General features: G+C 49.5%; 3 protein-coding genes and 1 long non-coding RNA gene across 4 annotated transcripts; 3 read left to right on the top strand and 1 right to left on the bottom strand.

Moving 5' to 3' along the window:
* Positions 1 to 3,834, bottom strand: LOC308344958 (heat shock 70 kDa protein 1-like). The gene is made up of 2 exons (XM_080806849.1): positions 3,597 to 3,834; positions 1 to 2,229 (listed from the first exon to the last, which is right to left on the bottom strand). The coding sequence occupies exon 2, from the start codon at positions 2,214 to 2,216 to the stop codon at positions 291 to 293; it is 1,926 nt and encodes a 641-aa protein (XP_080662975.1). The 5' UTR covers positions 2,217 to 2,229; positions 3,597 to 3,834; the 3' UTR covers positions 1 to 290.
* Positions 3,835 to 4,131: 297 nt separating this feature from the next.
* LOC308344215 (heat shock 70 kDa protein 1) lies at positions 4,132 to 6,550 on the top strand. The gene has a single exon (XM_080805723.1). It carries the CDS (start codon positions 4,326 to 4,328, stop codon positions 6,249 to 6,251), a length of 1,926 nt encoding a protein of 641 aa, XP_080661849.1. The 5' UTR covers positions 4,132 to 4,325; the 3' UTR covers positions 6,252 to 6,550.
* Positions 6,551 to 14,523: 7,973 nt separating this feature from the next.
* HSPA1B (heat shock protein family A (Hsp70) member 1B) lies at positions 14,524 to 17,544 on the top strand. Its single transcript, XM_080807200.1, has one exon. It carries the CDS (start codon positions 14,721 to 14,723, stop codon positions 16,644 to 16,646), a length of 1,926 nt encoding a protein of 641 aa, XP_080663326.1. The 5' UTR covers positions 14,524 to 14,720; the 3' UTR covers positions 16,647 to 17,544.
* Positions 17,545 to 21,542: 3,998 nt separating this feature from the next.
* Positions 21,543 to 23,852, top strand: LOC308344180. Its single transcript, XR_013966970.1, has 5 exons — positions 21,543 to 21,655; positions 21,840 to 21,879; positions 22,098 to 22,139; positions 22,749 to 22,948; positions 23,129 to 23,852. It is a non-coding gene; the product is annotated as an uncharacterized lncRNA (long non-coding RNA).
* Positions 23,853 to 25,726: the final 1,874 nt, after the last annotated feature.

Here is a 25,726-nt window from a genome sequence, read left to right as displayed (position 1 = left end):
AGGAACAAGTTTACTGAGTGACATTTAACCATCCACATAGGAAGAAGAAAGTTGGGGAGGTCGGAAATAAATAACAGACGTTCGAATTCATCAAATGGTTCAGAGGGGCCTAGTTTTCCTAAGAGTCAGAAACATGGATTGTGAAAAGATGGTATACAAAAGTTTTGTCAGAATCCGAAAGGATGGTAACTTAGGTTCAGGACAGTCAATTCAATAATCATAACGTTTGAAGATGAGGGGAAGAAAATTCACCTTAGAGGCACCCTAGAACCTTCCAGCTCCAGATAAGATTAATCTACTTCTTCAATGGTGGGGCCTGTGGCGGCCCTTCCAGGAGTATACCCCGTCCCACAGGAAGGCCCAGTACATCCTCCCTGGTAGAGTTTTGTGATGATTGGGTTACACACCTGCTCTAATTCCTTTCTCTTATGATCAAACTCCTCTTTCTCAGCCAGTTGATTGGCCTCCAGCCATGAAAGGACCTCATTGCATTTTTCCAGTATTTTCTTTTTATCAGACTCACTAATCTTGCCCTTCAAGCCTTCATCACTCACAGCACTCTTCATGTTAAAAGCATAAGATTCTAAAGCATTTTTTGCAGAGATTTTCTCTCTCTGGACCTCATCCTCAGCTTTATACTTCTCAGCATCCAGAACCATGCGCTCGATCTCCTCCTTGCTCAGGCGGCCCTTGTCGTTGGTGATGGTGATCTTGTTGGCCTTGCCGGTGCTCTTGTCCATGGCTGTTACATTGAGAATACCATTGGCATCGATGTCAAAGGTCACCTCAATCTGAGGCACTCCCCTGGGTGCAGGAGGGATTCCAGTCAGGTCAAAGCGCCCCAGCAGGTTGTTGTCCCGCGTCATGGCCCTCTCACCCTCGTACACCTGGATCAGCACACCAGGCTGGTTGTCCGAGTAGGTGGTGAAGATCTGCGTCTGCTTGGTGGGGATGGTGGAGTTGCGCTTGATCAGGACCGTCATGACGCCCCCGGCTGTTTCCAGCCCTAGAGACAAGGGAGCCACATCCAACAAAAGCAGATCCTGTACCTTTTCAGACTTGTCCCCCATCAGGATGGCCGCCTGCACCGCCGCCCCATAGGCCACGGCCTCGTCGGGGTTGATGCTCTTGTTGAGATCACGACCATTAAAGTAGTCCTGTAGCAGCCTCTGAACCTTAGGGATACGAGTGGAGCCTCCCACTAACACAATGTCATGGATCTTTGCCTTATCCATCTTGGCATCCCGAAGGGCCTTCTCCACAGGTTCCAGAGTGCCTCTAAACAGGTCTGCACACAACTCTTCAAACCGGGCTCTGGTGATGGATGTGTAGAAATCAATGCCTTCATAAAGAGAATCAATTTCCAAGTTGGCCTGGGTGCTGGACGACAGGGTCCTCTTGGCCCTCTCGCAGGCGGTGCGCAGCCGCCTCACGGCTCGCTTGTTCTGGCTGATGTCCTTCTTGTGCTTCCTCTTGAACTCCTCCACGAAATGGCTCACCAGCCGGTTGTCAAAGTCCTCCCCTCCCAGGTGGGTGTCCCCGGCTGTGGCCTTCACCTCAAAAATTCCATCATCTATGGTCAGGATGGACACATCAAAAGTTCCTCCACCTAGATCAAAGATCAAGACATGTCGCTCTCCCTGACCTGCTTTATCTAAGCCATATGCAATGGCAGCAGCCGTGGGTTCATTGATAATTCTTAGCACATTGAGACCCGCAATCACGCCTGCATCCTTGGTAGCCTGGCGTTGAGAATCATTGAAATACGCTGGTACAGTGATCACAGCATTGGTAACGGGGTGGCCCAAAAAAGCCTCAGCAGTCTCCTTCATCTTTGTCAGCACCATAGAAGAGATTTCCTCAGGATAGAAAGCTTTCTTCTCCCCTTTGTATGACACCAATACCTTGGGCTTCCCTCCTTCATTGATTACTTGAAAAGGCCAAAGTTTCATATCCGATTGCACTACAGGATCATTAAACTTCCTGCCAATCAGACGTTTGGCATCAAAGACAGTGTTCTGGGGATTCATGGCTACCTGGTTCTTGGCCGCATCCCCGATGAGCCGCTCCGTGTCGGTGAAGGCCACGTAGCTGGGGGTGGTGCGGTTGCCCTGGTCATTGGCGATGATCTCCACCTTGCCGTGCTGGAACACTCCCACGCAGGAGTAGGTGGTGCCCAGGTCAATGCCGATGGCCATTCCCTTAGCAGCAGCCATGGTCTTCCGAGGCCTGAGAAGAAAAAATGAAATAAAGTTTCGGCACGGGCCTTTTTTATTTCATTACTTTCAATTGTAGAAAAATACTCATACTCTGAAATTTACCATCTTAATTGTTTTTTTTTAAGTATACTGTTCAGCAGTAAGTTCATTCATATTGTTGACCACCCTCCAGAAATCTTTCTAACTTGCAAAACTGAAATTCTATACCAATTAAGCCACTCTCCATTTCCCTCCTCCCTCCAGCCCCTGGCAACCACTATTCTACTTTCTATCTCTATCAATTCGACTACCCTAGATCTTCATATTAATAGAATTACACAGTAACTTCTTTATGTGACTGGCTTATTTCACTTAGAAAGATGTCCTCAGGGGTGCCCGGGTGGCTCAGTGTGTTGAGCCTCTACATTTGGCTTGGGTCATGATCTCAGGGTCCTGGGATCGAGCCCTGCATTGGGCTCTCTGCCCAGCGGGGAGCCTGCTTCCCCCCCTCTCTCTGCCTGCCTCTCTGCCTACTTGTGATGTCAAATAAATAAATAAAATCTTAAAAAAAGAGAAAGAAAGAAAGAAAGAAAGAAAGATGTCCTCAAAGTTCATCCATGTTACAGCATGTATCAGAGTTTCTTTACTTCTTAGAGCTAAATAATATTCATTATATGTATATAACACATCTTATTTAGTCATTCCCTCCTTGGACACCCAGGCTGCTTCTACCTCATGGCTATTGTGAATAATGCTGCCATAAATTCGGTGTACAAGTATCTTTTCCTAGTCCCTTCTTTTACAGAGAGTGCTTTTTGGGCTAGAGTATTCTTAGCGAACTGAAGCAAGTGGGAGGCACTTAGCATATATTGTGTACAATTTTCACAGGGCTTACTCAACTACCTTGCTCCTTTATCTGTGATGTTTTATTCTGCAATTGTACCTGTCTTCCTGCTGAGCTAAGATTATTTTATGTTTTGGTCTCCTCAGGGAACATTAATCTCCATCCTTTGGTTTAGCTACCTTCCACAGCTCCTTTATGCTCAATTAGGGATTTCTCGGTTGTAATATTGGGCCAGTGGGGTGAAAATGGCTGCTAGGAACCCAAAAACTATCAAAACTATCTCAGACGAGACAGCGCCAAGAGGCTCTCTCTCCAACCTCCTCTGGAATAAGGCTCTTATCTGAAGACTAATCAATCAGCTCCTCCACCTCTTTCCCAGCAGCTCTGACAAATCCCACCCACCTTGGCTCCTGCCAAAGAACTCCCCTTCCCTGATTGGTCAATGCCCCCATATCGTAGACTAAAACTACAGAACGTTCCAGCATTTTCTCAAACACGGATCTATTAATCTTGCCTACTGCCATTCCATTTCAGCGAGAGCCCACCAGGCTCACCTATTGTCCCGTCGCCTTCGATCCAGTTTGATAATGTTCTGATTGCGGAGCCCCTGAGGGTGGGGGCTCCTTCAACATCCAAAATGCGCAGCCGGTGTTCCCCCACCCCCCACCCGCCCCGCCCTACAGCTTTGAGCGGACTCCGGTGCTACCATCCCGATTGCTTACTAACCCATGAGGTCAGAGGCAGCAACCCCATTGTAACGCGTCTGGGGGGGCAACGTCAACACTCCCGCCCCCGCCCTTCAAGCCCCTCCCACCTCCTCCCACCTCCTCCCACCTCCTCGCACCGACCCCACCCTCCACGAAACGTTGCCAACCCTAGCAAGCCCGAGAAGAGTCTGGAGAGTTCTGGGAGGGGCGGCGCCCGGGACGCCGATTGGTCGCAGGAAGCCTGGAGGCGGGACGCGAGGCGAAACCCCTGGAATATTCCCGACCGGGCAGCCCCGCAGAGCTCCGCGATTGGCCGAGGACGGGAAAGGCGGGGCTGGATGAAGCGTTATAAGCGCAGAGCCGCCCGGCCGCCGACAAACAGCGAAGCGGCAAAGAGGCTCCAGGCTGTCCTGAGGCGTCCGCTAGCGCAACTTCGCGGCGTTATTGAGGCCCGCTCCCGCGCCTTCGCGAGTTTGCAGCTTTCGAGAAGACCGAGCTCCTCGTCGCGGATCCCGACCGCCTTTCCCAAAGCCTGAACCTGAGCGCGGGGCAAGGAAGAGAGAGCAGGACAGCGGCATGGCGAAAACCGCGGCCATCGGCATCGACCTGGGCACCACCTACTCCTGCGTGGGGGTGTTCCAGCACGGCAAGGTGGAGATCATCGCCAACGACCAGGGCAACCGCACCACCCCCAGCTACGTGGCCTTCACCGACACGGAGCGGCTCATCGGGGATGCGGCCAAGAACCAGGTGGCGCTGAACCCGCAGAACACCGTGTTCGACGCGAAGCGGCTGATCGGCCGCAAGTTCGGCGACCCGGTGGTGCAGTCGGACATGAAGCACTGGCCCTTCCAGGTGATCAGCGATGGCGATAAGCCCAAGGTGCAGGTGAGCTACAAGGGCGAGACCAAGGCGTTCTATCCCGAGGAGATCTCGTCCATGGTGCTGACCAAGATGAAGGAGATCGCCGAGGCGTACCTGGGCTACCCGGTGACCAACGCGGTGATCACCGTGCCGGCCTACTTCAACGACTCGCAGCGTCAGGCCACCAAGGACGCGGGGGTGATCGCGGGGCTGAACGTGCTGAGGATCATCAACGAGCCCACGGCCGCCGCCATCGCCTACGGCCTGGACAGGACGGGCAAGGGGGAGCGCAACGTGCTCATCTTTGACCTGGGCGGCGGCACCTTCGACGTGTCCATCCTGACGATCGACGACGGCATCTTCGAGGTGAAGGCCACGGCGGGGGACACCCACCTGGGAGGGGAGGACTTTGACAACCGGCTGGTGAACCACTTCGTGGAGGAGTTCAAGAGGAAGCACAAGAAGGACATCAGCCAGAACAAGCGAGCCGTGAGGCGGCTGCGCACCGCCTGCGAGAGGGCCAAGAGGACCCTGTCATCCAGCACCCAGGCCAGCCTGGAGATCGACTCCCTGTTCGAGGGCATCGACTTCTACACGTCCATCACCAGGGCGCGGTTCGAGGAGCTGTGCTCGGACCTGTTCCGCAGCACGCTGGAGCCCGTGGAGAAGGCGCTGCGTGACGCCAAGCTGGACAAGGCCCAGATCCACGACCTGGTCCTGGTGGGGGGCTCCACCCGCATCCCCAAGGTGCAGAAGCTGCTGCAAGACTTCTTCAACGGGCGTGACCTCAACAAGAGCATCAACCCCGACGAGGCCGTGGCCTACGGGGCGGCGGTGCAGGCGGCCATCCTGATGGGGGACAAGTCTGAGAACGTGCAGGACCTGCTGCTGCTGGACGTGGCCCCGCTGTCGCTGGGGCTGGAGACGGCCGGGGGCGTGATGACCGCCCTGATCAAGCGCAACTCCACCATCCCCACCAAGCAGACGCAGATCTTCACCACCTACTCCGACAACCAGCCCGGCGTGCTGATCCAGGTGTACGAGGGCGAGAGGGCCATGACGCGGGACAACAACCTGCTGGGGCGCTTCGAGCTGAGCGGCATTCCTCCGGCGCCCCGGGGGGTGCCCCAGATCGAGGTGACCTTCGACATCGACGCCAACGGCATCCTGAACGTCACGGCCACGGACAAGAGCACCGGCAAGGCCAACAAGATCACCATCACCAACGACAAGGGCCGCCTGAGCAAGGAGGAGATCGAGCGCATGGTGCAGGAGGCCGAGAAGTACAAGGCCGAGGACGAGGTGCAGCGCGAGAGGGTGTCTGCCAAGAACGCCCTGGAGTCCTACGCCTTCAACATGAAGAGTGCCGTGGAGGATGAGGGTCTCAAGGGGAAGATCAGCGAGGCGGACAAGAAGAAGGTGCTGGACAAGTGCCAGGAGGTGATTTCCTGGCTGGACGCCAACACCCTGGCCGAGAAGGATGAGTTTGAGCACAAGAGGAAGGAGCTGGAGCAGGTGTGTAACCCCATCATCACTGGACTGTACCAGGGAGCGGGTGGTCCCGGGGCTGGTGGCTTTGGGGCTCAGGCCCCCAAAGGGGGCTCTGGGTCTGGCCCCACCATTGAGGAGGTGGATTAGGACTTCTTCCCCAAATTGTTTGTGTTTGTGTTGGAGACTGTTGGGATTCAGGACTCTTGCATTGCCTTACATGTCTGCGTTTCATCAGCTCTCAACTTTCCCGGTTGTTTGCCTAATTTCAATGGTCTCTTTTGGTGACTACACATAGTTCCTTTTTTCTAGAGTCTAAATGTAGCAAGAATTTATACTGCCATCATTTGTGCCTTTCTTTTTTGTAATATCCACACGAAACAGGCCTTTTTTTGTTTTGTTGTTTTATTTTCTGCTGAGTAAATAAACTCAATAATTTGTGTTCCCTGCTTCTGTGTTTTATTTTGAGGTTAGAGTCTGTATAGGTTGTCGTTTTGGTCTAAAACTGGTAATTTGTATCTTAGATAAGACCAGGATCAAGAGAAGTAAGTCTGTATATTGCATTGTGAGCTCTTGCTTTTAGGCAAATGGTATGTTGGGGAGTTTTTTTTTTTTTTAAACAACTTTATTGAGTGGGTTGGGTCTGTGGTTGTAGAAAAGGTTAAGGGTTACTGACATAGTGGCCTTGAGTTTGGTGAAGGGGTAGACCCTATGTAAGGGTGGCCTGGGAAAGGGGTATTGGGTAGGGTGTTCCCCGAGAAGCTGGCAAGAGACAGAAGGGAGAGGCAGCTACGTGGGAAGGTCCTGGCTGTCCATTCCCGTAAGTGCCCCTGGTCTGTCAGAGCCATGATGTATAATCTGGCTTCAGCATGAAGGAACACGTGAGTCCTAAATTGGTAGTGAGGAAATGTGAGATAAAGCACTGGGTTGCCCAGTTAGGATTAGCCGCTCTGACCTCTTGTTCTCATACGTTAAAATGAAAGAGTCTGGTTTGATGCCTCAGTCTAGAGTTCTCATTTCTGAGAGGTTACTGAGATAGAAGTCACATTTCTGACAGTGGTTATTTACGTTTTAAGTACCCAGTGAATATCCAGAAGGAACTGTCACTGAGTTTGGTGCCCCAGCAGAAGGACCTAACATATCAGTGCTCTTACATACCAGGCACTGTTGGGGGGCCTTTTATGTGTTATGAATCCTCATTCTACCACACTGAGAGGTGGTGCATAACTTGCACAGGTGAACACATGGGAAGACTTAACTAAAATTACCTAAGTGGTTAAAAAATTTTCCAGTTCAGCAAAGGTGTTAAACCTGGATTCCAACTCTGGTTTCCTCTGTTTTTGCCAGGCTGTCCCAAGTTCACAGTGGTTTTGTTTTTCGGGTTGGTTTGTTTGTTTGTGTGTTTTGTTTTTTTTTACCATGCCTGGTTCTGGGTTGGTTCTAACTTGGGTTTCATAATCATTACCCCTTTGCCTTTACTTTATGGGACCCCAAACAATTATATCAGATAAACACTGGGACTGATAACAAAGGCTTAGTATTTGTTAACTTAGAAGAGGGGAGGTCTACTACAGGTTTTCTTCCCATGCACTAACTTCCCTTTGAGACACTGCATATCCTAGCTGCTAGCATTCTAGAAATAATCCCTTTCACAACCTCCTTGTTGAAGAACGCCCTGCCGCAATCCTCAAGGCTTGGAAAGGAAACCCCTTTGAAAATCAGTTGTATCTGGAGGTTACAGAGTTGTTTTGGAACAAGATAGAGATGGTGGTTGCAGATCATTGTGGATATACTTGGTATCTCTGTTAAATTCACTTTGTTATTTTTTAATTTTTGTAAAGTAAACTCTACACCCAATGTGGGGCTCGAACTTGAGTCCCTGAGATCAAGTTGCATGTTCTTCAGCCTGAGTCAGCCAGGTGCCCCTGAGTTGTGCACTTTAAGGTGGTTTTTATGTTAGTGAATTTCACTTCAACAACAAAAACATTTTTTTTAAAGATTTTATTTGTTTATTTGACAGACAGCGATCATAAGTAGGCAGAGAGGCAGGCAGAGAAGAGGAAGCAGGCTCCCTGCTGAGCAGACAACCCCATGTGGGGCTCGATCCCCGGACGCCCCACAACAAAAACAATTTTTAAAAAATAGTCTCACTCGGGGCACCTGGCTGGCTCAGTGGGTTAAAGCCTCTGCCTTCGGCTCAGGTCATGATCCCAGGGTCCTGGGATTGAGCCTGGGATGAGGCTGTCTGCTTGGCAGGGAGCCTGCTCCCACCCCCACCCCTGCCTGCCTCTCTGCCTACTTGTGATCTCTGTCTGTCAAATAAATAAATAAAATCTTTAAAAAAAAAAAAAAGTCTCACTCAATATTCCATAGAAGCATTTTCTGAGTTTGTTTTCTTCAGAGCCCACCAAACCTTTTAGTAAATAAATAGTCGCTTCTGAATAAAATCAGCAATCTGGGAATGGCCCATACATGTAGACTTCGTCCTGGAAGTATGGAAATGGATATCTAAGAGATGCTTAGGCTTCCAGGCCAGCTTATAACCTTCAAGACAGTTGAACTGTAGGACTACTGACTCTAGCCACAATGTAAACCAGTCTTTGTGAGGACCTGCATTTGCTATGGTACCTCCTCTCCCTCTTAGAGCTGCAGGAACATGTGTGACTCATTTGCAGATACCAGTGACTCTTCAAGCCAGCAGTCACCACAACTACTTAGGGGAGAGGTGGCAGAGGAAGGTGGGTGGAAAAGGGTGGAGATTGGGAAGGACCTACCAAACACCTTTGATCAGAGAGTTTAGGAAAATCTCTAGAAATAACCCTGGCGAAAATAAGTTCCTATGGCCTGATTAGTCAAGTTATTGAATGGCTGCTTTATTAAGAAATCAATATAAGAAGTTATAGCCTGTATACCCCCGCACCGGCAACTGAAATAATCACTTTGTAAGATCAAAGGAGAGCAGGTTGATGAAACTGTAGACTTTTTTTTTTTTTTTTAAAGATTTTATTCATTTGTCAGTGCACAAGCAGCAGGCAGAGGGAGAAGCACGCTCCCCACTGAGGAAGGAGCCTGACAGGGGACTCGATTCTAGGGTCCTGGGATCATGACCTAATCTGAAGGCAGACACTTAAGGGACTGAGCCAGCCAGGCATCCCAAAATTGTAGATTTAAAGTAAAGAGAATGCAGTGCCATCCCTGGAGAAAGTGATGTCTTGGGTAACAGAAGAAATTTTGGGGGTAGGGGGAGGTACATGGAAGAAAAATGACTGTGGGTGAGGAAAGGATTTTTTTTTTTTTTTTTTTACGATTTTATTTATTTGTTTGACACAGATCACAAGCAGGCAGAGAGAGAGATAGGAGTAAGCCGACTCCCCACTGAGCAGAGAGGCCGATGATGCGGGGCTAGATCCTAGGACACCAGGATCATGACCTGAGCCAAAGGCAGAGGCTTTAACCCACTGAGCCACCCAGGCGCACCGAGGAAAGGATTTTCTAAGTCAAATATTTTCCTTAATTCCTTTCCAATCCCACCTGTCTCCCTATGCCAGCCCTCAGAAGGCAATGGTAATGCAACCGTTTGAGCCCAAGATACTGCTTTGTTAGCAACATATATACTTACTGTTATTTCTGCTGTTTAAGAGGACTGTCATCAAAAACTAAAAAGGTAATCAAAACAATTTTATAAATATAAAAGAAGTGGGCAGGGACATGGACTTTCGGTTAAAAGAGGAGATGGGGTTATTTCAGGTGAGGGGCGATCCTCACGGTAGGGATAAGAAATGGCAACTGTCCTCAACCTTCACCCTAACTGAAAACCCTAAATCCGTCCCCGTGGGTCACCTCTTGAGAATCCGCTGCATTGGAACAGGGCAACGCCACGAGCCCCGCCCCCTTTCCTAGCACCGCTCCCAGAAAGTCTAAGGGCTCGGGCCGCGGAGCGAATTCCGGAGGCCGGGGTGAACCCGCCCCGCCCGCCGCATCCCGACGGTCCCTGTCGCGCCCAACTAAGGATCGAAGAATGGGGTGGGGGGGGGAGGGCAACGGAGTCCAGAAGACGAGAATCACTTCCCAGGGCCTTTGACTTTTTTTTTTTTTTTTTTTACCGCTCCCAACGTCCCCACGGGGCGAGGAGCGACAGGCGGCGGTGAGGCGGCGGCAGAGCGAGGCCAGCAGGGATCTCTCCGCCGCGCGTTCCCGCCTGGCCCGGTGCGCGCTCGCTTCGGGCTCTGGGGACCTCCTCCTCTGGCGTCTGGCCATCCGATCCCCGCCCCCCCCCCCCTTAGTTGTAGGAGTTACAAGACTTTACAGTGCTTTCGTCGCATAAATTACCTAGTGTGAGAGAAACTGTGAAGATCTCGCCTTTTTTTGCTCTTTTCATCCCGTCTTGAAAAAGTCACAAATCCCCGGTAGCCGCCAGGCAATCCCGCGGCCACCCCGCCGCTAGGTCCTAGCGGCGGCCTCCGCGCTCTGCACCCGCACTTATCCCGTCCGTATCCCGCGGCCCGGCGCCCTCAGGAGCTTTTTGGAGTTTTCTGGGTTCGGGGGTGGGGACTGACTTGTAAGAACGTGCTTCAACAAACTGCCCCGTCCAAGGTCCCCAACACCTCCTCCAACACCCCAACCCCGCCCTAAAACATCAAGCTTAGTCATGGCTCTATATTTAATTTCCAGAAGATTCTGTGAACTATGTTCCAGCTTAGCCATAGTAACAGGGCTACCCCCCTCCCCGCACCCCGCTTTCCCCTTTCGGACCGAACATTCTCTTATGAAAGGAGGGGGAGGCGGGGCTGGGAGATCTGGAAGGGTGGGAAAGGTGGGGGAGGGGGTGATCATCAATTAGAAGTGGCCGCCTGGAGGGAAGTCCCAGCTGGTCATATACCCTGTGGTGCCCTTAATGCGCACAGAGCCCTGACATTCACTTCACTCCCTTCTGTGGCCATTTGTTTTCCTCTCTGTAGAGAATGAAGGATAGGATGCATATGCCAGCATTGGGAGGAGTCCAAAATAGGGAGTATGAGGACATGCAGGCTCAATCATCAGTTCTAAAATTAGCTTTCAGGGTGACCAGACTAAGCCATTGAACTCTGATCTTTTGTGTTCATCTTTGAAAAGGAAAAGGTTTGACTAAATAGCCTCTGCCTAGAAATCTTAAGATAGTTTCTCCAGTAAACTGAAAGTTATACCATTGTCCAGGCAGTAGTCCCCAACCTTGTAAGCACCTCGAGAAGATTGAGAGGTCAGACCCTAGACTGTGGGATCCCAACAAAGACAGGAGAAAGGGAGCAAACTTTTGAGCACTGCTCTATCCCAGGCACAGAACTAAGGCCTGAGGAGCATTATCCTATTAATTCCTGATGCTACCATCCTATTAGATGGATATCGTTAATTCTATTTTAGAGATACAGAGACTTGTCTTAGTTAACTTACAAGTACTGCATGGTGACGAAGGAGGAAGAGGACAAGGAGGTAGAGTCAGATGCAAACGCAGGTTTTCCCTTTCCCAGGTTTTCCCAAAAGCTTCTGGAAATCTGCAGCACTCCTCAGTCACAGCGGCCTTTGCCACTGACTTGTTAGCAATGCCTGGCTCTGGGTTTCATATCAGTTCTCTTTTTTGCTTTTTTCCTAACTAACTTTAAATTGTACTATCTTTAAAACTAAAAGAACAGAGGAGAAAAGTACTGTTGGAGAAACTGCAGGAAAAAGGAGAGAAGAAAAAGAATGTGGCAGTTTCAGAGTCATGAAGGCTCACTTCCTCCACTCTAACTGAACTGCAAAGTTCTTGGCTCTCTCTCTCTTTTATTCCCCACCCTTAAATAAGTACCTGACAGCCCCACCAGTTTGGGGAACCTAAGACTTGATTCTTTAAAATGCCAAATCCTACAAAAACCTAATTGCAAAATTAGCCAAAATAAAATTCTGGAAAAGCTCTTGGGGTTTTTACAGTCATCTTAGACACCAGTTAAACCTACGACTGTTTTGTTTTTGTTTGTTTGTTTGTTTTTTGTTTTTTTTTTTTTTTTTGGCCTTGGGAGGCATCCAGCATAAAAGACCAAATTCAGGAGACCCTTTCCTTGTCAGGAAATGGGAAAAGAATATAGATGTTTGGGTTTCCAGACCAATCCACACAGAGAGATTTGACTCAAAAGGTAGGTCGGCTGTAAGGTGTAGCTGATGATTCACGGAAAACAGCATTTCCAGTGGATCTTTTTCTGCTATACCCACAGTAGCAAGATTTGAGGTCCTGTCACCATGTCTACCTGCCAGGCAGTGGGTACAGTGATGCCCTTTGCTTCCAGCCAAAAAAGTATTCTAAATTGCAGATCTGAAGAGAAGGAAGGAGTAATTCCAGAACTGCCTCTAGTAGCAGCTAATGGCAAGGAAGCTTTCAGAGGGAGGAGGAGGTGAGGTTAAGGGTCCCTAGAAGTGTTGACACATTGGGCAGCTAAAACGGAAGCTTGGGGAGTCGCCAGAGATTGCATAAAGAAATGGAAAATTCCTTAAGTTTGACCAGTTTGACTAGATTAGGAGGTGACTCATTAGGGAGCTACATCTGAATGTAAAAAAAAAAAAAAAAGTTATCACTTGCCTGCACAAACATACACGGGAATGTGAAAGCAATTCTAGCTGAGCAAAATGTTCAGAAGCAAGATTCCCTCCCTTCATCAAAAACTGCCTTCTCATATAAAAGCAAACATACAAAAAACTGCCTTCTCCACTGTATTTACTGTGTTCAACCATGTGTATACAGCAATGAGCCTATTTTTGATGGGTTGTGAACCTGGCGCTATTACTTTAATTTTTTTTTTTTAGATTTTATTTATTTATTTGACAGATAGAGATCACAAGCAGGCAGAGAGGCAGGCAGAAAGAGAGGAGGAAGCAGGCTCCCTGCTGAGCAGAGAGCCCCGATGCGGGGCTTGATCCCAGCACCCTGGGATCATGACCTGAGCTGAAGGCAGAGGCTTTAACCCACTGAGCCACCCAGGCGCCCCATGTCCCTTTGATTTTTATATCAGGCACCCAACAAATGGTTTTCCATGCCTGCAAAGGATTTGAAAAGTGGGGGGGGGGGGCGAACGATAAAACGTGTTTGTAGTCAAAGCAGGAGGGAGGATAACGTGCAGGAAGTTGGACTCTAGGGTAAAAAAATAGGTGGGTGCATTAAATGCATGACAAATAAATTTTAAAGGAGCTGGGAGTAGAACCTGGGTCGGATCAACCCCTCCCACCTTCCAGCATAAGGATTCCCGAACATTCTGTGTAAATGCAGAATGTTGCACCCAGCTGTGGCTTATGACAGCTGCTAAGGAGGACAGAACATTCCCACCCTTCCCCCGCCGGCTCCCCATCCTCTGTATTACATTTTAAAAGGACGGACAGCCTAAGAGCGACAGGGAGAGTGCATAAAACTGAATTCAGGGTTCTGAACCAGGAATTAACAGGGGAAAAAGAGGGAAAGGGGTGGCCCAGACCCACAGGCTGGGAAGAACAGGTAAACGGAAAAGCCCCAAAGGCCTTAAAGACAGCTGTAGTCCTATGGAAAGTTTTTTTCTTCCTCCGGCTTGAGCCCAGCCTAGGCAAATGGGTTCACCGATCCAGCCCTGCCTTTCCCTCACCCCGCCCTTGACCCAGCCTGTCCCTTCTAGGGCGATGGGGACGTTCTTCCGTTTAAGAACCACCCGTTTCATTGATTTTCTTTCAAAAAATTCAAATTCCCCATCCCCAGATATTCCATCCATGTAGGTTAAAGATGATGTCAAAACTATATTGTATTATTTTTCCTTCTCTTCTGCTTTAAATCGAAGGTGGGAAAAACTCCGCGGAGAGCCAAGGCAATCCTCAGGCAGCCCACAGGCCTTTGTACCCATCCATTACCGGGCCTAAACGCGGACCCGTCCGTCATCACTACAGTCCAATCAGAGTCTCTTTGACCCCCAGATACCCCACCCACTTCGAGAAACTAGGAAACTTTCTGTATTTGGGGTATACCCGGGACCCTTGTAGCCCATCATCCTATCTTAAACCATCAAACTAGTTTAAACCCCACGAGCCTCTCACCGCCCTACAATTACCACCCCAGTGCTAGTCCTTCCAGTCAATTATAATACCGGGGGACAGCATCGCCAGCGGGTAACGGAGACTGGGTGGGCGGAATCAACAACAACCCAACCCCAGCGCCTCGCCTCCCTCCCCTTAGGATTCGGGTCCCTTCCCAAGAATCCCAGAAGAGTCTGGAGAGTTCTGGGAGGGGCGGCGCCCGGGACGCCGATTGGTCGCAGGAAGCCTGGAGGCGGGACGCGAGGCGGAACCCCTGGAATATTCCCGACCGGGCAGCCCCGCAGAGCTCCGCGATTGGCCGAGGACGGGAAAGGCGGGGCTGGATGAAGCGTTATAAGCGCAGAGCCGCCCGGCCGCCGACAAACAGCGAAGCGGCAAAGAGGCTCCAGGCTGTCCTGAGGCGTCCGCTAGCGCAACTTCGCGGCGTTATTGAGGCCCGCTCCCGCGCCTTCGCGAGTTTGCAGCTTTCGAGAAGACCGAGCTCCTCGTCGCGGATCCCGACCGCCTTTCCCAAAGCCTGAACCTGAGCGCGGGGCAAGGAAGAGAGAGCAGGACAGCGGCATGGCGAAAACCGCGGCCATCGGCATCGACCTGGGCACCACCTACTCCTGCGTGGGGGTGTTCCAGCACGGCAAGGTGGAGATCATCGCCAACGACCAGGGCAACCGCACCACCCCCAGCTACGTGGCCTTCACCGACACGGAGCGGCTCATCGGGGATGCGGCCAAGAACCAGGTGGCGCTGAACCCGCAGAACACCGTGTTCGACGCGAAGCGGCTGATCGGCCGCAAGTTCGGCGACCCGGTGGTGCAGTCGGACATGAAGCACTGGCCCTTCCAGGTGATCAGCGATGGCGATAAGCCCAAGGTGCAGGTGAGCTACAAGGGCGAGACCAAGGCGTTCTATCCCGAGGAGATCTCGTCCATGGTGCTGACCAAGATGAAGGAGATCGCCGAGGCGTACCTGGGCTACCCGGTGACCAACGCGGTGATCACCGTGCCGGCCTACTTCAACGACTCGCAGCGTCAGGCCACCAAGGACGCGGGGGTGATCGCGGGGCTGAACGTGCTGAGGATCATCAACGAGCCCACGGCCGCCGCCATCGCCTACGGCCTGGACAGGACGGGCAAGGGGGAGCGCAACGTGCTCATCTTTGACCTGGGCGGCGGCACCTTCGACGTGTCCATCCTGACGATCGACGACGGCATCTTCGAGGTGAAGGCCACGGCGGGGGACACCCACCTGGGAGGGGAGGACTTTGACAACCGGCTGGTGAACCACTTCGTGGAGGAGTTCAAGAGGAAGCACAAGAAGGACATCAGCCAGAACAAGCGAGCCGTGAGGCGGCTGCGCACCGCCTGCGAGAGGGCCAAGAGGACCCTGTCATCCAGCACCCAGGCCAGCCTGGAGATCGACTCCCTGTTCGAGGGCATCGACTTCTACACGTCCATCACCAGGGCGCGGTTCGAGGAGCTGTGCTCGGACCTGTTCCGCAGCACGCTGGAGCCCGTGGAGAAGGCGCTGCGTGACGCCAAGCTGGACAAGGCCCAGATCCACGACCTGGTCCTGGTGGGGGGCTCCACCCGCATCCCCAAGGTGCAGAAGCTGCTGCAAGACTTCTTCAACGGGCGTGACCTCAACAAGAGCATCAACCCCGACGAGGCCGTGGCCTACGGGGCGGCGGTGCAGGCGGCCATCCTGATGGGGGACAAGTCTGAGAACGTGCAGGACCTGCTGCTGCTGGACGTGGCCCCGCTGTCGCTGGGGCTGGAGACGGCCGGGGGCGTGATGACCGCCCTGATCAAGCGCAACTCCACCATCCCCACCAAGCAGACGCAGATCTTCACCACCTACTCCGACAACCAGCCCGGCGTGCTGATCCAGGTGTACGAGGGCGAGAGGGCCATGACGCGGGACAACAACCTGCTGGGGCGCTTCGAGCTGAGCGGCATTCCTCCGGCGCCCCGGGGGGTGCCCCAGATCGAGGTGACCTTCGACATCGACGCCAACGGCATCCTGAACGTCACGGCCACGGACAAGAGCACCGGCAAGGCCAACAAGATCACCATCACCAACGACAAGGGCCGCCTGAGCAAGGAGGAGATCGAGCGCATGGTGCAGGAGGCCGAGAAGTACAAGGCCGAGGACGAGGTGCAGCGCGAGAGGGTGTCTGCCAAGAACGCCCTGGAGTCCTACGCCTTCAACATGAAGAGTGCCGTGGAGGATGAGGGTCTCAAGGGGAAGATCAGCGAGGCGGACAAGAAGAAGGTGCTGGACAAGTGCCAGGAGGTGATTTCCTGGCTGGATGCCAACACCCTGGCCGAGAAGGATGAGTTTGAGCACAAGAGGAAGGAGCTGGAGCAGGTGTGTAACCCCATCATCACTGGACTGTACCAGGGAGCGGGTGGTCCCGGGGCTGGTGGCTTTGGGGCTCAGGCCCCCAAAGGGGGCTCTGGGTCTGGCCCCACCATTGAGGAGGTGGATTAGGGTCCTTACCTTCATTGCTCCCTGTTTCTTTTCAAGTTGGACGTGACCTGCGGACCTTGCTGTTGCACTGGGTTGTTTTCTACCTTCAGTTTTCTACTATTTTAGTTCATTCTAAAGTTAGGTTGTTACCTGATAGTATTTGTCTTTATTATTTCTTTCTAGTATACCAGTGTGTTTGGTATAATTTTTTGCATGTAAAGTAACTGGTACTGCTGTAAGTCTTTTTTTTTTTTGTCTGTAAAATGAGTAAATACTGCCACCCTCTGTCCAATTTTGCTCTGTAAACACCAGAAGTCTTGGAATGTCATTTTAGGTTCGTATGGTTGTTTTTTATAATTTGTATACTTCATGATGAAAAATAAAATGTTAAAAATATGAGTCTATTTTTACTTGAGGGGGAGATAACGGGCTCTTGGAATATCTGAATTGCATAGATCGGTGAAAGGGACAGTACTTCTGAAGAGATGTGCACTGTGAGGAGCCATGATTTGGCTACTTATGTTGGGACTTAATTGTAGGTTGCAAATGACGTCTGTGCTAGAAAATCCTAGGTGCCCATTTTCCTGGATGCACCTTTTTTAGGGGAAAAGTAGGGATGGGGGCTGCAAAAAAATGGTTTGAGGGATAAGTTATTGTGGGTTTACAGGCAGTATTGAGAGGGGTTCATGGCTCATTCGCTTGCTCTTAATGTGTGCAGAGCCCTTAATTTGTCCCTTCTGAGCTATGAGTCTTCTGGTCTCTAATTTAGGTTATGAGTGATAATTGGGGGTGTGTAAAGCAGCAAAAAGGAGATGCAGATACAGTGATTTACTTTGTAAATCCCAGTTTGGTGACCAAGTGCAAATTATTAGCCTTAGTTTTGGTTGTCTCACTTTAAAATAAAGCAATTTGTCTGAATGACCTCACTTTTAAAGTTCTACATCATTTAGAGCAGAAATGTGGGGTAGACAAGCAGTATCTTCAGCCATGGTCACTCTGCTGCAGTTATCCCAGCAAGGGCACAGAGGGGGAGAGTCTGAGGGTTTCCAGGGCATGACAATGAAGCAGGTTCTTTGCTTCACCTCAATAATCTTAAGTAATTCTCATCTGCCCTCCTAATTAGGTATTTTAAAGTTTTTTTCATAGATTAGCATGTGGAATTGGTCACTTCAACTACATCCAGGGTAAAATTAGCAACAAATGTTTTCTTCACAGTGCCTCAACACTTGATATTGGGTCCTATCTGGTTCTAAGTGACGGTTTTACCCCAGTTCTAATGATCAGTCACCTCCTTTTCCTTTTAGGGAGGGTCTCAAAACCATAGGAACTTAAAGTAGCATCTAATTTAATTATGAAGGAGGAGCTGAAAGGAGTAGAGCGTAGAGCCGGGAAGATCAAGGAAATGGGCTTTCTTCTTCCTGCCCTAGCAGTTAGATTAAAGGTCCTTAGCATTTTCCTTAGCCTGGTAGAATCCCAACCTCCTGCCTTCCCAAAACTGAGGCTGGAAAGAACAACTCCAAAATAAAAACAAATTAAAGTTCAATTTCTGTGTTTTGTTGAAACTTGACCCTGTGGGGAAAAAAATCCAATGTTTTTAGGAATGACAAAGTAGAAGAAGCCCTCCTTGAAAGCTTGTAAAGGAAAAGGAATATAGTAAGCTCTTTTGGTTCCTGGACCAAGTCTCAAAGACCTGCTTGACTCACAAAATAAGTGAACTATATACTACTATAGCCTCCTACCATAGGCCTTACTAAGTACAGTTACATTGCTGCAGCAACAGGAATTGCGGGCTTTCTTACCTCCCCAACCTCCCCACCGCCCCACCCCTCCTATCCCACCCACCCGCCTGCCTGCCAGGTAGTAGAGGGAATAGATATATGCAAGCTCTGGAGACATGTTTCTCCAACGTGGTGGTGTATTAAAATCATCAGGGGAGGCTAAAAAAAATACCCACTGCCTGGCCTCCACTAGGAGTCTAGTCTTTGGGGGGTGGGCTAAGGTGCCTGAGTGTTTCTACTGTGCAGCAGAACCTGATTGCATCAGAAGCTGCTCCTGATTATATTTTTAGAGGGCTGGGGCCTGGGAGAGGGAGGGAGCTGTCAGTCCTCCGAGGAGCAGCAGGTAGTGGGAAGGGGGTTTCTGCTGCGAATGGGAACGCAAAGGCTTGAAAGGAGTTGTTGAAAAAAGGAGTGTTGATTAACTCAGCAATGGTGATAGAGGTGAGGGAAATCTCCCAGGACAAACGGGTCAAAAAAGAGAATCCCTGAGGCTGGGACATGGTTCTTTAGGAAGCAACATCAGAATATGAGAATTCAGGGGCACCTGAAGAGCATGCAACTCTTGATCTCGGGGTCCCGAGTTTGAGACCCACATTGGGTATAGAGAGTTCAAAACAAAACCTTAAAAAAATTTTTTTTTTGAAAAAAATCAAACAAAATCTTCCAAATGTTCAAAAGAAATTTTTTTAAAGGATGTGAGAATTCATTGGCTCCCTGCACATACACACATCTTGGAACTTAAGACAAAGTTACTTTGCAACATCAACTCTGGGTGGAATTCAGTCCTTGGGAGCTGAGAAATGTACCAAGTGAACGAGTGATTACTATAGGATTCTTGGAAGAGATTTTTTTTGTTTTTATTATTTATTTTTATTCCTAAACTCTACATCCAACTTGGGGCTCAGACTCACTACCCCAAGATCAAGAGTTGCATTCTGTACCCATGGAGCCAGCCAGGCACCTCTGGGAGAGATTTTTTTTTTTTTTTTTTTTTTTTTTTTAAAGATTTTATTTATTTATTTGAGAGAGAGACAGTGAGAGAGAGCATGAGAGGCGAGAAGGTCAGAGGGAGAAGCAGACTCCCCATGGAGCTGGGAGCCTGATGCGGGACTCGATCCCGGGACTCCGGGACTGTGACCTGAGCCGAAGGCAGTTGCTTAACCAACTGAGCCACCCAGGCGCCCTGGGAGAGATTTTTTGATAGAAGTCTGAAATCATGGGGCAAGGGAGGTCAGATAAAAGGTGATTGCAGAAGTAAAATGATATATTTCCTATACCCACAATGGCCTTCTTACAAATTTTAATCTGTGTTCACTGTGCCTAAATTATGTGCCTTAAGGCTGGTTTTGGGGATGCCTGACTGGTTCAATTAATAGAGCCTGCAACTTTTGATCTCAGGTGGTGAGTTCAGCCCTACGTTGCATGTAGAGATTACTAAGGGGGAAAAAAAAGGACTGATATCCTATGATCCGGAACCCCTAACTCATCCCCTCACCTAAGTGTCTTTCTCACAAAAGATGAGGATGGCAACACACATCACCAAACATTAACTGTATTTATAAATGAGTTTTATGAGCTATAGAAGGGTCCAGGAAGGTGGGATTTGGGATAATTTATGAGTTGATGGATTAAGTGGCCAAGAGCAAATGACCAGATTTCTGGGGGAGCAAAACTAGCAAAGGGAGAACTGGGCCTGGATGTTGCTACACCACCATCATTTGTTTTGCTTCCAACCCCCCTGAGATATATAGTGCTATTTAGAAGTGTACTGAAAGGAGTGAGTCCACTGTTTCTGGACAACTCCCAGGTCATGCATGGCTCAGAGGACATGAAACAGGAGACTGGGTGTAGTTTAATGGGAGTAGTTCAGCTTAATGGAGTACTTTAATGGTTTTGTGTTTTAGTAGTGTAAGAGAAGAAAAGTTCTGCTGATCGGTTGCACAGCAATGTGAGTATGTTCAACACTACCGACTTTACACTTAAAAGAGGTTAGAATGCTTTTTTAAGTTATCAAATGGGGAGCGCCTGGGTGGCTCAGACCCTTAAGCGTTCGATTCCGGCTCAGGTCATGATCCCAGGGTCCTGGGATAGAGGCTCGCATCGCATCAGTCTCCCTGCTTTTTGGGGAGCCTGCTTCTCTCTTTGCCCCTCCCCCCTGCTCATGCTCTCTTTCTCTCTCTCAGTCAAAAACAAAAATACTTGGAAAAAAATAAGGTGTATTTTATTTTTTAAAAAAGATTTTATTTATTTATGCATGAGACACAGACTGAGAGAAAAAGAGAGGAAGGCAGAGGGAGAAGCAGTCTCCCCGCTGAGCAAGGAGCCCAATGCGGAATTCGATCCCACAAGTGTGGGACCACAACCTGAGCCGAAAGCAGACCCCTAACCAACTGAGCCACCCAGGAACCCTCAAATGGTGTGCTGTTTTGTAAGATTTTATTTATCTGAGAGAGAGAGAGAGAGAACGCAAGCAAGGGGAGCAGCAGGGAGAGAGAGGGAGAGGGAGTCGCCGACTCCCCGCTGAGTAGGGAGCCTGACTTGGGGCTCCCTTCCAGAACCTGGAGATCATGACCAGAGCGGAAGGCAGACGCTTAACCATCTGAGCCACCCAGGCGCCCCTCAAATGGTGGTGTTGTTGTTGTTTTTATTGTTTATTGTATGTCATTTATATCTTAAAGCTGTTTTTTAAAAGACATTAAGGTCTGCGGGCTGCAGTGGGTTGCGAATTCAGATTTCGATGGCTAGCCGAAGTGGGTGACAGCGTCCCGGAAGGACCCGGATCCCAAGCCGGCCCGGTGAGGAAGAGGGAGAGGGCCCTCGGTCATTACTGCAGGAGGCACTGGCCGTCCCTGGGGAAGGCGCTTCGGAAGAGAGCACCTCTGCGCATGCGTCTGGCCCGGCCGGTCGAGAGAAAAAGTCCTCCGTCTTTTGTTTTTCAAAATTAACAAAATATGCCCATATCTGCCCGGAAGCGTGTGACACATTCACCCCTGCCTCTCTTTCCTTTGATTTATTCTTATTTGGCCGAACGACGGGGACGACGCCGTGGGTCGAGTCTGGCATGGACGAAGACAGCCATGCCTGTCAGGCCCCCAGCCTCACGCCGCTATAAATAGCGGGGGGAGGTGGCGTGGTCGTTCTTTTTGTGCGATGGTCTGGCCGCGTCGGGTTGTGGGAGTTGTGCGGTGCCCTCTCGTGGCTGCCGGGCTCCCTCCCCGATACCCGAGAGGCGATGGCCGCGGCTTCCTGCGAGTAGGTGTCTCGGGGCCCTGCGGGTGAAGGGGCCGCAGTCTCGGGCTGAGCAGGATGACCTACCATTACAGACTAGAGTTTCTGACGCGCCCGTGACGCCGCTCTTCGGAACTGACCCAGCCCGGGGCAGGGGGGACGCGGCTGGCGTCGCCCCGGCCTCTGCTGACTCCCTGTTTCTTCCCAGGCCCCTGGTCCCCGCAAGGCGTGTCCGCAGCGCCGCGAGGGTGAGTGGATTGCGCGGGATGGAGTGGCTGGCGGTGGTCCTGGGGCAAGACGGGGGTAATGATGAACCTAGGTGACTCTGAGTGTCTCGCTGACGCTATCACCGCAGCGCGCTGACCATCTCCCTCCCCCGGGCGGGGTTTTCCTAAGGGGTGGGCTGGGGAGAAACTCATGGCGGAGAACCTGTGCTAGTAACGAATCCCTGTGTTTTCTCCATTAGGTTTCTTAAGATGTCCGCCGGAGAGTTAACCGTTGAATAAAGGTGAGTGTTAGGTGTGAGATCCTTCTCCCGTGCTTCTCGCCGTTTTATCCCCAAACCTGCCTCTTCCATGGGGTTAGTGTGGAATCCGTTTTCTAATGAACACGTGAAGTGTAGTACAAGTATTTTACATGGTGATTTTCCAAGGACTGCTTTTCAGTTTATTTTTCTTTTGTGACTGTTAAAAAACTTTTGTAATTCCCCATGTTTTGTTCAAGCGTGGTTCAATCTACCTTATGGCTGTACATTCTGGGCTTCCCTGGTGGCAGTATTTTTTGCAGTTCTGAGACTGTGTCCCCCCCCCCCCCCCCCCGCGAACTTTACTCTTTCACACTTCATCTCTACTCTTCATTTGCCACATCCTTACACTAGGGCAGTTGTCTTTCAGTGTATTACATCCCTTCCCAGAATGGCCTCCCATGATCCAGGTCTCCGTAAATTGGGAATGATGATTTCTCAGACTAGAGTCTCTGATGCTGGTCTTGATGTCAAAAATTAAATTCTGACTCATTTGGAGAACTGGATACTTGAGTCTCAGAATGGGCCTACAGGGGGACTTTAACTTTGCTTGTCCTTCTCATTGGGTTGTCTGTCCTGTTTTCATCTTTCTAGCGTGATTATTCTGGAAGCCTCGCTGGGGTCGCGCCCTTTCAGATAAGGCACCAGTCTGGTGGCTGAAGGGCTGAAGTTTTGAATTCGCCCTCTTGGAGAGATGCTGTGGAGGGATGTCTGTGATGCCTAGGTAATGGCTCCTGTCACTTGAACCTGCAGGCTGTGATGAGAAGAGCCACATTGTCTCTCTGGCTACTATGGTGAGTGCCCTTTTTTCTTGCAGCCCCAGAGTGGTAATGATAACCTTTTTGAACCATTAGCATTTCTCTGAGGATCTTTGAAGCCGTTGATTTACTCACGTTTCCCCTACCCACCCACGTTCATGTCTTAATTCCACTTGCCTGCATGGTTCTAATATATGTTCTTTTATGAAATTTCAGGTTAACGCAGAGGATTATCGCCTATCTGGTGTTGGGCAGATCCTAGGAACTTCCATCTAGCTTTCCTGCATTAACCTGTGTGAGCAGCAGCTGTCAACTTACTGGAAAAATGAAACTGCCCAGAAATTTTGAGATGCTTAAATATTTTTAGATCAATGAGACTTCTTTAACAAAAATACTTGTTTTTATCAAAAGGATTCTAATAAAACATTTGAAAACAAAATAAAAATTTGGTTTCCATAAAAACAAGGTAGTTTGAAAAGATGTAGGGAGGTGAAAGGTAACCATCTGTGAATGAGTATCACAGCTGACAGCTATACATCTCTACCACTGTATACAGAAAGCTAAAACTAGGTTGACATTAAAATTAAGGATTTTAGGTGGTGTGCCACAGGATTTTAATGGACTAGATGTTAACAGGTTTTTAGAGTGTTGAAATACTGACACAGGTAATTTGCCTTTTGAAGAGTCAGTGGAAACAAATGGTCTTTATTTTGAAAGCATAAACCCATGGTGGTTACCAGGGGTTGGGGAAAGGGGTAAATGGGAAATTTGGATAGAGAATTTCAGTTTTAGGAGATGTAAAGAAGGGGTGCTTAGCTTAGGTGGCTTAGTGGGTTGAGCCTCTGCCTTCGGCTCAGGTCATGAGCTCAGGGTCCTGGGATCAAGCCCCTCGTTGGGCTCTCTGCTCAGTTGGGGAGCCTGCTTCCCCCTCTCTCTCAAATCTTCAAAAAAAAAGAAATTGCAAAGAATTAAGGAGATAGGGGCACCTGGGTGGCTCTGGGTTAAAGTCTCTTGCCTTCAGCTCAGGTCATGATCCCAGAGTCCTGGGATTGAGCCCCACATCAGGCTCTCTGTGCACCAGGGAGCCTGCTTCCTCCTCTCTTTGCCTGCCAAATGAATGAATAAAATCTTAAAAAAAGATAAATCGTGGTGATGGTTGCTCAATATTACAGAGCGTATTTAGTACTATTGAAGTGTGTGCTTAAAATTGGTTCATATAGGGGCGCCTGGGTGGCTCAGTGGGTTAAGCCACTGCCTTCGGCTCAAGTCGTGATCTCGGGGGTCGAGCTCTGCGTCTGTTCAGCGGGGAGCCTGCTTCCCTCTCTCTGCCTACTTGTGATCTCTCTTTCAAATAAATAAATCTTTTAAAAAAAAAGTTCAGATAGGGACACCTGGGTGGCTCAGTTAAGCTTTGGCTCAGGTTATGGTCCTGCGGTCAGGCTCCCTGCTCAGTGGTGAGCCTGCTTCTCCCTCTCCTGTGGTTCCCCCTGCTTGTGCTCACTCTCTAGCTCTGTCAAGTAAAGTCTTTAAAAAAAAAGTTGGTAGGTTTTATGTGTATTTCATAATAGTAAAAATAGGTGGGGGGAAGCATATTCATACTTGCACTATTTCAAGGATGGTTTTTCACCAGCATGTACAAATTGCCATTACTGTTAGGACTTAAAAATTATCCAGTTCTTGGGAGGGGGGCATTTAGGTTTCTAGTCGCTATAAACCAGTGATGATTCCCTATTTGCACCCATCTGAAGTTGTATGGTATAATACACTTCCAAAAATAGAATTTCAAAGGATTTAAGCATGTAAAACTGCATAGTATATTCCATAAGGTTGTACAGTTTATGTTTGGTGACATCAGGGTCCTCATGAGATTGACTGTTTTCCCTATACCTGTCATCGCTACTCCCAGTGGGAACACTTTTGGCACCAGTTTAGTGCTATTAACTCATAAGTACATTTTAGTCTTTTTTTTTTTTCTTTTTTTAAGATTATTTATTTATTTATTCAAGAAGGAGAGAGTGAGCGAGAGCATGAGAGGGGAGAAGGTCAGAGTGAGAAGCAGACTCCCCATGGAGCTGGGAGCCTGATGCAGGACTTGATTCCGGGACTTCGGGACCATGACCTGAGCTGAAGGCAGTTACTTAACCAACTGAGCCACCCAGGCACCCACTTTTTAGTCTTTTTTAACCTTTGCCACCTTATTAAGTATAATCTCTATCCCTCAATGTGGGGCTCGAGCTTAAACTTCAAAATCAGGAGTCCTGTTGCTCTATCAGCTGAGTCAGATGAGTAAGTCTTTTTAAAACTACATTTCTTCCGTATTTGCCTACTGATTTGTTTTGTTTGAGATTTTGTGAGAGTGACTGTATGAGCAGAGGGAGGAGGGAAAGGGAGAAGCGGACTCCCTGCTGACTTGATCTCAGGACCGAGACTGTGACCTAAGGCAAAGGCAGATCTCCAACCAACTGAATAACCAGGTGCCCCTGCCTACTGTTTCCAGCTTGGTCCCCACCATTTATTTTATTTATTTTATTTTATTAAAAGATTTTATTTACTTGACAGAGTGAGATCACAAGTAGGCAGAGCAGCAGGCAGAGGGAGATGGGGGGTGGGAAGCAGACTCCCTGCTGAGCAGAGAGCCCAATGCAGGTCTTGATCCCAGGACCCTGAGATCACGACCCGAGCCAAAGGCAGAGGCTTAACCCACTGAGCCACCCAGGTGCCCTAGTCACCATTTTATTTAAAAGAAAAAATTTTTTAAAGATTTTATTGAGAGAAAGCACAAGCTGGGGGATGGCAGAGTGAAAGACAAGCAGA

Source organism: Martes martes, assembly GCF_963455335.1.
Source record: "Martes martes genome assembly, chromosome: 6".
NCBI lineage: Eukaryota > Metazoa > Chordata > Mammalia > Carnivora > Mustelidae > Martes > Martes martes.
Note: the sequence above shows the minus strand (reverse complement) of the source record. Positions and strands in the feature narration are given on the sequence as shown.